This window comes from Dermatophagoides pteronyssinus, unplaced genomic scaffold (assembly GCF_027571235.1).
Source record: "Dermatophagoides pteronyssinus isolate colony J.1.1.1.1 unplaced genomic scaffold, Derpt_VIB-CSIC_2022.12 sq0010, whole genome shotgun sequence".
Classification (NCBI taxonomy): Eukaryota; Metazoa; Arthropoda; class Arachnida; order Sarcoptiformes; family Pyroglyphidae; genus Dermatophagoides; species Dermatophagoides pteronyssinus.
In genome coordinates, this window is record NW_027461534.1 from 1084789 (window position 1) to 1099089 (window position 14301).

Here is a 14301-nt window from a genome sequence, read left to right on the forward strand (position 1 = left end):
TTCAAGGACACAAACGACTGTTATCACTGCAATCGAAATAAATAATAATATTGTGACCTTCATGTTTTTAGATATTGAAATGAATAGAAAGAATTTTCAAGAAATTCATGACCGGTTTTTCGATGAAAAATTTGATAATTTTATTTTTATTTTTATCTTTTTTGAAAAAATAATAGAATCAATATTCATGGATGATAATTTATTTTGACAAAAAATTTCAAAAAAAAAAATGGATCAACGAAATTCATCATCATCATCATCGACAACAACAACGATGATGACAAATGTTGGAAATGATAATACAATAATGATGAATAATAATAATACACCATATCCAAGTCCAAATGAATTAATACATGCTATAATAAATGGAAATATTTGTAAAGGTTTTCCTGAACCGCCATCAAAATTAGTAAAATTATTTATTAGTTCAACACGTACAGATTTTGAAATTGAACGACAACATTTACATGAAATTGTTTTACCAAAATTAGAACGTTATTGTAATAGTTTATCATTAGATTTATTAGCTATTGATCCACATTGGCAATTACAACCACCACCACCAATTTTAGAATCTTGTTCAATAAAACAACAGAATTCCTGTAATAATGATAATAATGGTGATAAATGCTCAACAATAAATACGACACGACAACAACAACAACAACAACATCAACAACAACCAACAACAGTAACACCGGTGATATATGAACAAAATTCTAATTTAATTGATCCACATGAATTTGATTTACAATTAAAAGAAATTGAAGAATGTTCACAACAATCAATATCAACATTTTTTATGTGTTTAATTGGTCATAAATATAGACCAATTGCATTACCAACAGTGATTGCATCGAATGATTTTCAACAAATATTTACAGCTGCTGCTGAATCTGGTTTAGGTGATGTTAATCTATTACGTTCTTGTTATAAAGAGAATCGTAATCTACAACCAGAACCACATTATGTATTATTAGAACCACGTCGTGCATCACGACAATATGAAGAAGAATTAGAACATATTGCTAAATTAGTTGAATATGGTTCAAAAGTTGCAGCACGTGAAGGATTATTAAGTAATAATTTTGGTATTGTAATGTCGGCCGTACATCAACAAACATTACATGCATTATATTGTGCACGACAATATCAATTAGGTGGTTTAGTTACATCACCAACAACTATGAACATTACAAATCGTCATCATCATCATCAACATCATTATCTACAGCAGCAACAACAAATTCATCCACTTAAATCTCCACCACCACGATTTCCATCATCATCTTGTACAAATATGGCGAAGAAAAAAATTCTTGGATCAGGTAAACTTGGATCATTATTAACTGGAACATCTACCAATGTAAATATTAATAACGATAATAGTGATCAACAACAACAACAACAACAATCATCGATAGAATCACCTAAAATAATAAAAAAACCATCACCACCATTAACACCAACAAGACATCGTTTATTACATCAGGTATCATTACAACAAGGACCAACACAGAAAAAAATTCAAATGACACATCGACAAACATCAGTATCAACAAATTATGAATTAATGCAACAACCAGTTGATCGAATGTTATGTTTTATACGACAATTAGAAGGTGTTAATTTTAATAATGCATCTGTAACAAGATTTTTTGATGTTACACCAACAACAATGACAACAACAAACACAACAACAACAACAATGACAACGTCTTCAAGTGATGAATCAAAACAACAACAACAACAACAGTCACTAAATTCATCGCTTCCAATTCCATCAAATAATCAACAACAAACACCGATAAGACAATTATATGCACCTACAGCACAAAATGATATACAACAATTAATTGAAGATGTAATTCTTGGATTGAAAAAAGGAAATGTTCATTATTTTAAGTAAGTTAGGATAATAGGTTTTGTTTGAATCTCTTTTGAAACCCTTTAATTTTACATTTCATGGATCATTATTATTATCATTTATTTTAGTATATCATGGAGTCCGCAACCAGATAATAGTATACAAACAAGAACATATACATTACCAGCTAATTATATTGAACGTTTTGGTGAAGCAGTATTACGAACACTAAAAACATCTATCGATGAACATTGGCAAGCAATGCAACAATCAATTTTTGGTCCAATTGCACCAGGTTCTTGTTTTGAATATCCCGGTGATATTGTACGTGAAGCACATTCACATTTATCAAATTTTCGTCGTGTAATGCGATCATTAGGAATGGCACAGGCTATCAATCATTCAGATTTGGGACATCTTCTTCATATTCGAGAATTATTGATTGCGGATACACATGGTGGTAGTGGTACAACTTGTGTTGGCTCAGCTAATACAACAAGTTCCACAAATACTGTTACTTCTAGTTCACGTTGTATGGCGACCACAGGTCATCAAAGTTTTCGTCATCAGCCAATTATTGTTACCGGTCGTTCTGGATCAGGTAAATCAACATTATTAGCACAGGTATTCACCTATGCACCAGATTGGTTAGCCGAAAATTCTGATCGTGATCAAGTGATTCGTATTGTACGTCAATGTGGTCAAAGTCCAAGTTCAAATTTTGCATCCGAATTGCTTCGTAGTCTTTGTATACAAACATCAGTTGCTTATGGTCTTGAATCTCATCTAACACGTAGTGCATCTGCACATGAACTATCCGAATTGGCTATTTGTTTTCAGGAATTGATTAGATTTCGTAATCCTAATGATTGTGATCTATTGATCATATTGGATGATCTTCATCATCTACAATCGGCATTACAATCTAGTGCATTATTAGGTTGGATGCCATGGCATCTTCCATCGAATGTTCATTTTATTTGCTCCGTTGCATTAGAATCTGAATCTGTTCTAAGCATTTTACGATCACGTATATCGGCCGAAAATTTTATTTGTCTTGATAATGATCATCGTATTGATTCATCAAAACATTGTCAATCTATTTATTCAATGGTACAATCAAAATTACGTGATGAAAAACGTACATTGACATCTATTCAATGGGATTTTGTTCGAAAAAAATTAAATAATTCAGATTTGATGAACAATAACAATAATCAACGTACTGAACAACAGCTAGAAGCTTTAGGTGAAATGACACCATTATTTGCCAATATATTAGCCACAGCTGTATTAAGCAATTGGGAATCATTCTATACACCCGAATATTTACCAACAAATGTTAATGAATTAGTTACGACAATTCTTGATGATCTCGAAGATTGTATTCCATATCAATTAGTACGACGTATCTGTGCCTATTTAACTTGTACAAAATATGGTCTAAGAGAAGTAGAACTATTTCAATTAGTACAGGAAACATTAACAGTACAAATATGGCCAGCCATTTATCAACAACAAACAATGAAAATGCGAACAACAATGGCTGCATCATCAACACAAACCACAACAACTGATACATGTGCTTCAAGTGATACTACAACTACACCGGATCCATATGATCAACCACGATCAACATCTTCCACATGGATTATTTTGAAATCAAAAATGCGTCATTTACTTAAAGAATATTTTGTACAAGGACAATTATATTATCAATGGCGTAGTTCAAAAGTAGCTAAAGCTGTACAGGAACGTTATCTAACCGAAATAAGACAGATTAGAGCCATCCATCTAGAATTGGCAACAGCATTCTATAATTCATTCAATGAGGTAAGAATTATTTAATAAAAATTGAGATTCTTTTTGCAATTTTGAGAAAAAATTTTGTAAATACTTTTTTTTTGTTGAAAATTAAAAATTTAAATAGCTTTATTCTTCCGGAAAAGAATCTGAATCAGTTCGTGAAGCTGATGAACTATGGTATCATCTTCTTTATTCTGGAAACAAATCTGAACTTAAAACAAAAGCATTATTAAATATCCGTTTTTTAAACACTATTGTACAAGGTGTTTCGGTTTGTTATTTACGATGTATTCTGGATGCTGTACGATCACAGATACTTGATTGGGATATTGAACAATTATATGCTATGCTTAAACAATCAGTTTATGTTGTTACACAAGAACCTAATCAATTACCTGTAGAGGTATTACTTTGGCTTGTACCATTTGCATCGATGGGTCATTCACAGCAACAATTGTCGTTGACAAATCTGATTAAAACAACACCAGCTAATTTGACAAATTTCGATAGTGTTAATAAACAAAAATCACAGAATAAATCACATACATTGCTTCATCCTACATCATCACTGCCAACATCAGTATCTGCATCATCATCACCTTTATCATCATCATCAACACCATCTAGTCATTTAGCTGAATTTATACGTCAATGTTATCGTACATGTGTGGAATCAACGGATCGACCATTATTATATCCATTGAACATATGGTTAAATTTACCTATACCACCTCAGGTTACAATGATTACAAGTCCATGGCCATCAATCACACGAGCTGTATCAACACCCGATTCACAACATTTAATCGTATGCGAACAATGTTCATTACATTTTTATCATTTACCAACAAAAACTGTGGCACGAAGTCTGGAAGGTCATAAATCAACGATAACTTGTTTACATTTATCCACAAGCGGTAAATGGTTAGCAACTGGATCGGATGATAGTTCCGTACATTTATGGTATATTGATGCTGAACTAATGGAAATCAATGATTGCAGATTACGACATAGATTCATGTAAGTTTGGTGATTCATTTGAATTTGTTTTTTTATAGAAATTTTTCATTTGGAATATGAATTTATTTTGTTTTTCTTCATAAATTCATTTTTTCTCTTTTTCTCTATTTATATTCATTAGTCATCATAGTGCAAGCGTTTTATGTATTACCATTAATCATATGGAAACATTAGTAATCAGTGGATCGGAAAATGGTGCCATTTGTGCCGTAAATCTTCATAATGGTACATTAATCACACGACTTGAACATCATAAATCGATGGTCACCTGTATTGGAATCAATTCCGGGGATGATGTTCTTGTTTCCGGTTCAACTGATCGTACCGTTGTAGTCTGGAGTCTTGATTCATTCTGTATATTGAATGAAATATTATTAATGCGTCCTGTTTTACATATGGATATTTCATTGGATTCAACATTTTTATTATTATCATTAGATGATAATAGTTTACAGATAAGGGCATTAACTACCGGAACAGGTGTTCATACACTACAGCCATCATTAACAAATACGGTAACAGCCGTCGTTAGTTATGTTCGTTTTGCCGAAGATAATTGTCGTTGCGTGGTCGGTTATGCTGATGGTCGTCTTCTTTTATTTGATTTACATTCAGCACGTCAATTGCAAACATTAAATGGTCACAGTGAAATGATATCGTCAATATTACCACAGAAAGATGATCATTTTCTATTCACTAGTGGTGGTAATAAGATAATCATTTGGAATTTCTATCCAGTTCGACGTGTAGATCATACATCATCAGCATTGGCCGCTGAAGGTTTAGATCGATCAATACATGAAACTAATCTAGTTGAATCGATGGCCATTAGTCAGGGTTTATTGTCATCATTAAATGATCCATTCATGGATAATCTATCCGGTAAAGATATTGGCAAAGATTCAAAAGAATCGGGAACTTGCGGTAGTAGTGTTGGTGGCGGTAGTGGGAGTGGCAGAACTTCACGTTCATCATCTGATCGTCGTAAACATAAAACATCCTCATCATCATCTACACATGGATCATTTAGAAAAAAAGTTTCCGTTTCAACTATCGATAATCATCGTGAACCAATTACTTGTGTTTCAGTAGCCAGAGATGGTCAATACATTGTAACCGGTGGTCGTGATTGTTTAGTGAAAATTTGGTTAAGTGCAACGGCTGAAACACATACAACATTGGATGAAAGTTCAGCACCAATAACCTCTGTTGATATTTCACCAAATAGTCAATTTATTGTTGCCGGTGGTGAAGATGGACAAATTCGTGCTTGGTCATTGACATTATCAATGTATTTATCGAAATTTGGTGAACATGCACCAAATGCATTGGCTACGATAAAAATATTATCGGATAATAAACGTACATTATCAGCCGATGTACAGAATGTAATCAGATTATGGCAAGTGGATAATGGTATACTGATTAAAGTAATTCAACATAAATCTATAAACGGATTATTTGTTCATGGTGGAACGTGTTTTTCTATTGGAGGCAAGATTGACAATTGGTAAGTTGAATAATTCTTTAGTAATCTAAGATTTATATAATCTTCATGTAATTAAATTTAAATTTATTAATAATATAATGTCATAAATCTTATTATTCATTATTTTTATCAGTCTTAAATATTGGCAAATATTTGAACCTGAAATAGAAAAAAGTGTATCACATAGTGATACGATTACATGTTTTACTTGTACACATTCGGGTAAAACATTGATAACCGGATCACAGGATATGTCATTAAAAGTTTGGGAAACATCAACCGGAAAATTAACACAGGTACTTGTCGGTCATGAAGAAGCTATATCATGTGTTGCAACGGCTGCATTAGATGAAATGCTTGTTGTTTCTGGTGCACAAGATTGTAATCTAATTGTATGGGATATGAATACTGGAACCGATCTATTTACATTGACTGGTCATAATGCAAATATTTTAGGAGTTATATTAACACCGGATGCATCAAGAGCTTTATCATATTCTGAAGATAATACATTACAATTATGGGATATTCGAGATAATGGTGTTCGATTATCAATGTTGGATGTTCATCATAATATTTCGCATGTATATTCATCATTAACCGTTACTTATCTAGCCGTATGGCTTGGATCAAGTTCACATATTTTGCCCATTATAAAACATCATAATAATTCATCACAACATATTACCGTAGAATTACCGGCCGTTGGAACACCAGTATCATCAGCAGCTGAGGAAAAATCTTCCGCATGGTTACGAGGTTTAATTGGACCATCATCACGATCGAATGCTTCAGTTTTAGCTTCCAGAACCTTAAAACGTGAACAATCATTTGATTCATTTTATTTTGAACATATGTTACATCGTGGTCAAAGTGTGGATGATTTTAGAAAAATTGGTGCTGCAGGTCTAGGTGGTGTTGCTAGTTTAGCATCACCATTCGGATCACGTGAACAATTATGGACAGGACACCAGGATCAAGATTCAAATAGAACAATTGATCGTGTTGGTTCAACAACCAGATCACGAATGATATCAAAACTACGTAATATTGGACCAAAAAATAAAATGTTGAAAAAACAACAAAGTATGTTTGCCTGTTTTCCTGAATTTACTGGAAAAACAGTTACCGCTTCAGGACAAGGATCTGTCCAGGATTCTGGGTATGTTTAAAATTTAAATTTTCCAAAAAAAATTATAAAAATTTTATTCAATTATTTTTAATTATAATTATTTCAAAACAAAAAAAAAGTTTATCGCAACAGGTTAATGGTGCTATTGGTAAAAAATTAATACCCGGATCTAAGACGAAAATCTTTCCCGTTATCGGTTCGGATCGATCATCCACAACAATAGGAACATCGACAACAACAACAACAACAACAACATCATCATCACGAACAGTAATAGGATCAAGAACTGGTTCACAGGATAAAAATGATGATGATATGGATTCAATGTTAATGATGAAATCAAATATTGGCCAAAATGATCAATTTATTAATTTGGTAAAAGATTCTTCTATTTGTCGAATAATTTGATAAATTGAATAACAACGTTCAAATTTCAATAAAGCAATAAAAAAAACATATCGATAAAAAAAAATGATTGCAAAAAACATCAACAAAACAAGCAATACACAATCATCATCACACTATTACCAACACTTCATATTTATCTCTTTTCCTTTCTTTTTCATTCGGTCATTGATCCAAAAACAAAAAAACAAAAACCAACCCAAAAATGCCTTAGATACAAAAATAATAATAATAACTTTGAAAAACCTTGCTTCCAAACTTCTTTAATTTTTTTTTCTTCATCTATCTCTGGTTTCTGTAAATAATTTGTTGTTTACATTTTTTGAATTTTTGATGTGAAAAAAAAACTTTAATTAACTTAATTTCTGGTTTTTATTTGTTTTGTTTTTTTTCATTTCCATTCTCTCACTGTGTTTTATGTGTGCGTGTGCGTACATCATCACCATCCCAACATTTTTTCCAGGTTGGATAAAACTGTCAACAGGAAAAAAAACACCCACTACACCAAAAATGAATCCAAATGACATTTTCCATTTTTAATGAGTTTTTTTGGACTTTTGTTTTTTTCTTTTCGATGTTTATTTGAATTTCCTTTCAATTTTTTCCCTTGTTATTGAATTTTGACAACAAAATTTTATTTAAAAATTCATTTTTTTTGTTGTTGTTTTTTTTTTTGGAAAATTTATTATTATTATGATAAAATAAGAATAAAAATATGGAAAAAAACAAACATCAATTAATCATTTTTTACAATGAGAATATTTACTTGAAAATATTATTGTTGTTATTAGGAAAATTATGGTCAATAGAATGAAAATGATCAACAAAATGGCCATACGTTTTTCATTTTTTGTCATTCGTTGGAAAAAATTTTCCGTTTGTAAATGTTGTACGATCACTGGCTGTTGTTGTTGTTGTTGTTCCAATAGATTTGGACCAAATCCTTGAAGATTTTGTCGTGTATTCGATGTTTGAATATAGGAAAGCGTATCGGTTACTTGCATTGACATTGTTTATTGATTGATGTTTTTTTTACCCGCTGCCGCCCGATAAATTAATATCACTATTATGTTAACAAGAAGAAGAAAAAACAAGGCGTTATCGATTGATAAATTGAAAATGAATGAAAATAAAATAACGTTTGACAAATTGAATGATTTGAAGAAAAAAACTTTGTTTTTCTAATGATGATTATGATTTACCTTCATAAATAGTTTCTATGGATTACATTTGTTGTTGTTTATTTCTGATTAAATCATTTAATCAGATTTTTTTTTCTCACTGATAATCTTGATGGTTGTTATGGAAATTCGTCGTTGTTGTCATTTCATTTTAATCAGATGATTTTTATTGATGATAATGCTGCTGGTTTTGCTGTTGTTGTCGTTTTTGATCAAATTTCATTAATAAAAACATAATGGTAAACATAATTGTTGCTGTAATGATGCTTAAAAATGTAAAATCAACCAATACATATGGAATACGATCAATCCAAAGACCAATAATATATGGTGCAAGAACCTGTGCTACACCACCGGAAAATGTTATTATTGAACCAATCCAATCGGTAACTGTATAGCCACGTTGTTCTAATAATGGAAATAAACTCGGTACTACTGAACTAAAACCGGCACCAAGTAGAATATAACCAATAATTAAACCAATGATTTGTGTATCAGCCATAAAGAATACCAATAGATTACCAATTATAATGATAATAAAATCAATAATTATCATTTTAATTGGTGTTAATTTTAAAGCAACAAATGCACTAACACCACGAAATGCTGTAAATGATATGGCCAATGATGATGATACTAATGCTGCTTGTGGTTGTGTTAGTTTAAGTTTTACTTTTGAACAAAATGATGCCGAAAATTGTAGATAAGTTGCTTCGGAAAATGAATACATTGCTAAAAATAATGCAGCTAATGTAATAACCGAATATCGATAAAGATTTTTTTTACGTTGTTGTTGTTGTTGTAATTGTTGATCTTCAGATTCAACCAACAAGTTCATTGTCGATTCATTTGATTTTATATTCTTTTTTTTTAATTGTTCATATGGTATAAATATATACATGATAAATATGCTTAATGATGATGTAATAGCTAATATGGCTGATATTGCATATGGCCATACAAGATTATTTGCAACAAAATTATCATCAAAACCATTAAATGGATTATTTAAAAATGGTTCAGCAATTAGTGGTCCAAGTATAGTGCCAAGACCAAAGAAAAAATGTAATGCTTGCATTGTAACATTTGCCCAAATTATTGTACGTGATTTTTCATCATTTCTTCTAACATTATTTTCCATAGAATTTTCATCATCATCATCCACAGCATTAACATGATTCTGTTGTTCTCTTGATGACCATGACCACATTTCATTCATCCAAACATTAACCATAACAACAACAGCAGCTGTAAAAAATCCATTAAAAAATGCATTCACATAGAATTGTTTTAGATTTGTCCAATGTGGTACTAAAAATGTGGTCAATGCTTTTAATATTAAAAATATAACCAACAATATTTGACGATTAAAATATGTATTTAAAAATCCATCTATGTTTTTATAAAATGAAAAATAATTCAAATAAATATCATTAAATTTATTACTGAATGGAAACAAATAAAAATTCAACACTTACTGATCAATGTACCAGCAGTACAACCAATAGCACGCAATGGAAATATAACCGAAACTGTTTGTAAATCTGTACCGAAAACATGACTTAGTTGTAATAATGTTGGATTGAATATAGATGCACATAATCCCTATTCATTTTTTTCGTTTGTTTGTTTGTTAATGAATCCAAATGAATGAATGATGATTGCAAATGGGTTGGTTGGTTTTAGCCATTTCATTATGAAGAAAATATATAAAATGAAAAAAAGAAAATGGATTATTTATTATGTTATCTATATTCATTCATTATATGCTCATTATATTATCATGTTTAGGCGTATATGCTTTGGAACGTCAATTATTTAGCTTCAGAATATGGAAATTGATGCGTTTTTCCTGCACTTTATAACATATAATTTTCGTTTTTTTTTCGTTAGGTTGCTAAATTACCATTTTGTATTATATTTTTTGTATATAAATGACATTTTTTTTATTTTGTCATCGAGTCTTTGCACACATCATTTTTTGTTTTTTTAATTTTAAAATTTTAAAATTTTTTTTATTTGTGGATTTAAACAAACAAAAATTCTGTCAAATTTTACCCAACCAAACTATTCATCTATCATTTTTATATGGATTTGAACAACAAAAAAAACAAACAAAGGAAGGGAGAAAAAAAGTCCAAAAAAAATCAAATTTTTAAAATTTTTATTCCTGAAAAAAAAATCACTGGACCTCATGAAATGAATCAAAGAACTTTTAACTCAAAATTTAATGTATGGTATAATATCGACTAACTGACAGCCCAAGATGATGATGATAATCACTAAATTTTTGTTTTTTGTTTTTTTTTATGATGCCACACATTAACATATTCGGTCTATAAAATAAACAAATATAAATTCAAAACAGAAAAATTCCGTTTTTTTTTGCCTGTGATCATCATTATCAAAATGCACAAAAACAAACACTATGCCATTGTGTTTATATATGCATAATATGATGTTACTACTTATCTTGATAAAAAATGGCTGTTTTTTGTTTTTATATTTTAATTTTTTTTTCAAAATGAAAAATTATCCCTACTTTTTTCATGAATTTTTAAAAAAAGCTGCCATTGCCGCTGCTTATTTGCGCATTACTTATCATCCGAGCCATTTCCTCCAGGGATGTTTATTTTATCTCATTTGTTATTTTGTTTAGATTCGTTTTTTTCATTTGTTTATTTTCAAGGTATTTTGCAAACAAAAAAAAAGAATTCCTCAACAATATTAATGTGTTTCAAACAAAAACTCATTGTTGTTGCACACACAAAATAATAATGTTCTTTTCTATTTGATTACGAATATAATGGTAATATCGATGAATTTTTTAACACGACTTTTTTTCGATCGATATTAAAAGGATTGAAACTCAATTTACTGGATTTTTTATTTCTTCTTGTCAACATCTTTTCATCTAATTTTATTTATTCATCTTTTGTTATTAACCGCGTGAATGTGAAAATCTTTTTTTTTCAGCTTTACATTCTTTGTTTGTTTGTTGAATTGGATTTTTATTTTTCCAATTGAAAAATTGTTACAATTTTATTTTATTGAATTTTTGTTATTGTTATTGTTGTTATTGTTGAGTTCAATTTTCATTCAAATTGAATCATTATATACACACACTGTTTATAATGAAAATTGAAAATTCCATGGAATAAAAGCTTAATATATAACGAACCTGAGAATGGAAATTTCTTTTCGTGATAGGATTATAACATCCGAAAGAGACAAAATGTAAAATTTTTTGCCTTTTGGCTAGAAAAAAAAGCATTTTGTAATTGATGACAACAAAAATTCAAAAAAAAAAAAAAAAACAGAATGGAATTATCAGAAAAAAAATGAAACATAAACAAACAGTGTTTCGTTTTTTGTTTCTGTCTACGAGTACGTATGCAAAATAGCAAAATGGAAGGAAAAAAATTCCAAACATAACCTGAAACCATGAATTTTGGCATAGATAAAACAAACAAAATTCAAATGTTTATTTTTGTTATATCTCGATCAAATAGGATCATTGAAATCTAGATAATATGATGATAGTGATATTGTAAAAATTTAAAAACAAAACAAAACTAGTAGTAGTTTCCGTTATTTTTTACCTTATTTTAATCAATCATTGAATCATTAGTTTTTAAAACTCATTTGTTTTAATAGAAAGTTTTGGTTGAAAAAAAAGAACATAACAAAACAAAACTTACCACAGCAATAAATGAATAATATAATGATATTGTATAGATAATTGACAATGTTTTTCGATCGATTTGTTGTTCAAATAACATCCATGATGTTGATGATGATGATGTTAATGATGATTGATTCGGTAATGATTGTCGCCGTTGTTGTGAAATAATATTCGTGTGGTTATTGTTGGGAAAATCTTGATAATTTTCCTCATCATTATTATCATTTGATTGTATTTGTAATGGCATTTTTGTTTTTAAAAAAATGTGTCGCAATCACTGGAGGAAAAAGGAAAAATTCACATTGGAAAAAAGTGAAAGAGACAAATATATTGTATGCGGTTTGATGGAATTTATTCACATTTGTTTGGATGTTGTTGGCATCATTATCAATATAATTTTCAAATATATTGAACAAATAAAAAAAATGTTTCTCACGTTTCATCAAATTCAAACAAAACAATTTGCAACTTTTTTTCTGATACTTTTACTTTTTTTTTGAAAAGTGTAACGAACCAAAAATTTTCATATATTTTTTGAGAATTTAGTTTTAGTATTTTTGTTTTGTTTTCAAATTTCTTGCTTGTTATTTCATTTATTTTCTGGTTCAATTTATTTCAATCGATTTTTTTTGGATGAATGTTTTTTTTTCAGGAACAAGTTTGATTCAAACTATGTTGTTATTGAAAAGTTTATGAATGATTATCGATGAAATTTTGAAAAAAAAAGTTTTTTTTTCAATTTTCTTTGAGGAAAAAAAACTGAAAATTTGTAGAATTTTGTTCTTTTGGGCTTGATTTCAATCAAAAATCAATATTCAAAATCAATTACATATTTTTTCTGTTATCCATATGGTACGAAAAAAAATTTCATTTTTTTCACCATATTGATAATCAATTTAGAACAAATTGATTAGATTCTTCAATTGTGTGCATTTTTTCCTTATTTACTTGAAAACTTATCAATGCTGTCGAAATGTTTTCGCAGATATCTTTGCTGACGCAAAAAAAAAAAATATAATCCAAACTTTATTTTGAACTACATAATGAATATCTATTTCGTTGAAAATGAAAGGAACAAGAAGAAAAAAATCCGGTTTTTCTTCAGCGATAGATTTGTGGAGGGAAAAATCAAGAAAACAAAACGTGATCATTACATGTTGTTGAGCCGATTAATCTACTACCACCACCACCACCAATCTACGAGTTTTACTTTTTCTCGTTTTCGTCTTATCCTCAAACATCGATGATAATGATCAAAAATTGAACCTATTCCATTAGTTGATTATGAAAAAAATTCAAGTTTTTTCTCGCCTTTCCCCCCTATTCGGATAAAGTTTGATTTAATTTTCTTTCATTATCATCATCATCATCATTATCATTGAATTTCAACCTCCATACTAGAAATTTTTTCAACCAAAAAAAAACTAACAAACATTTTTAAAAATTCAGCCATTCAGACGAGAATAATTTTCGGCATTTGGCGATAATGTTTGATAGTGGAAAAAAAAGATGTTGAATTTTTTTTTCCTTTGAAAAAAATATAATAAAATTTCCTGAAAAGTTTCTGCAAATTCCCTATGGTAAAAAAATTGAGAAGAAAAAAAATCAAACTTTAAATTGAATGTTTTCTTTTTCTTCTACTATTGAGAAAAAAAAAAATAAATAAGAAAGATTAATGGCGATTCGTTATTTTCATGTTGTTTCCATAACGGT

The 14301-nt window shown here is 29.6% G+C and overlaps 2 protein-coding genes across 2 annotated transcripts; one reads left to right on the plus strand and one right to left on the minus strand.

Moving 5' to 3' along the window:
• The first annotated feature begins 176 nt into the window (after positions 1-176).
• On the plus strand, positions 177-7972 carry LOC113792571 (uncharacterized). The gene is made up of 6 exons (XM_027342477.2): positions 177-1908; positions 1999-3703; positions 3801-4696; positions 4818-6206; positions 6319-7347; positions 7437-7972. Exons 1-6 carry the CDS (start codon positions 230-232, stop codon positions 7723-7725), a joined length of 6987 nt encoding a protein of 2328 aa, XP_027198278.2. The 5' UTR covers positions 177-229; the 3' UTR covers positions 7726-7972.
• LOC113792573 (sodium-dependent glucose transporter 1A-like) lies at positions 7823-13501 on the minus strand. Its single transcript, XM_027342480.2, has 4 exons — positions 12605-13501; positions 10382-10508; positions 8925-10295; positions 7823-8785 (listed from the first exon to the last, which is right to left on the minus strand). The coding sequence occupies exons 1-3, from the start codon at positions 12833-12835 to the stop codon at positions 9070-9072; spliced, it is 1584 nt and encodes a 527-aa protein (XP_027198281.2). The 5' UTR covers positions 12836-13501; the 3' UTR covers positions 7823-8785; positions 8925-9069.
• Between the last annotated feature and the right edge of the window lie 800 nt (positions 13502-14301).

What these genes read in the sequence shown, in the direction of transcription:
- LOC113792573 (XM_027342480.2), bottom strand. Translation starts at nt 12,835, where the DNA reads ATGCCATTACAAATACAATCAAATGATAATAATGATGAGGAAAATTAT. An exon ending in ATTATTCATTTATTGCTGTG is followed by an intron (nt 10,509 to 12,604) that starts GTAAGTTTTGTT and finishes AAAAATGAATAG; the next exon opens with GGATTATGTGCATCTATATT. An exon ending in TACTGCTGGTACATTGATCA is followed by an intron (nt 10,296 to 10,381) that starts GTAAGTGTTGAA and finishes ATAAAAACATAG; the next exon opens with ATGGATTTTTAAATACATAT.
- LOC113792571 (XM_027342477.2), top strand. Translation starts at nt 230, where the DNA reads ATGGATCAACGAAATTCATCATCATCATCATCGACAACAACAACGATG. An exon ending in GGAAATGTTCATTATTTTAA is followed by an intron (nt 1,909 to 1,998) that starts GTAAGTTAGGAT and finishes CATTTATTTTAG; the next exon opens with TATATCATGGAGTCCGCAAC. An exon ending in TCTATAATTCATTCAATGAG is followed by an intron (nt 3,704 to 3,800) that starts GTAAGAATTATT and finishes AAATTTAAATAG; the next exon opens with CTTTATTCTTCCGGAAAAGA.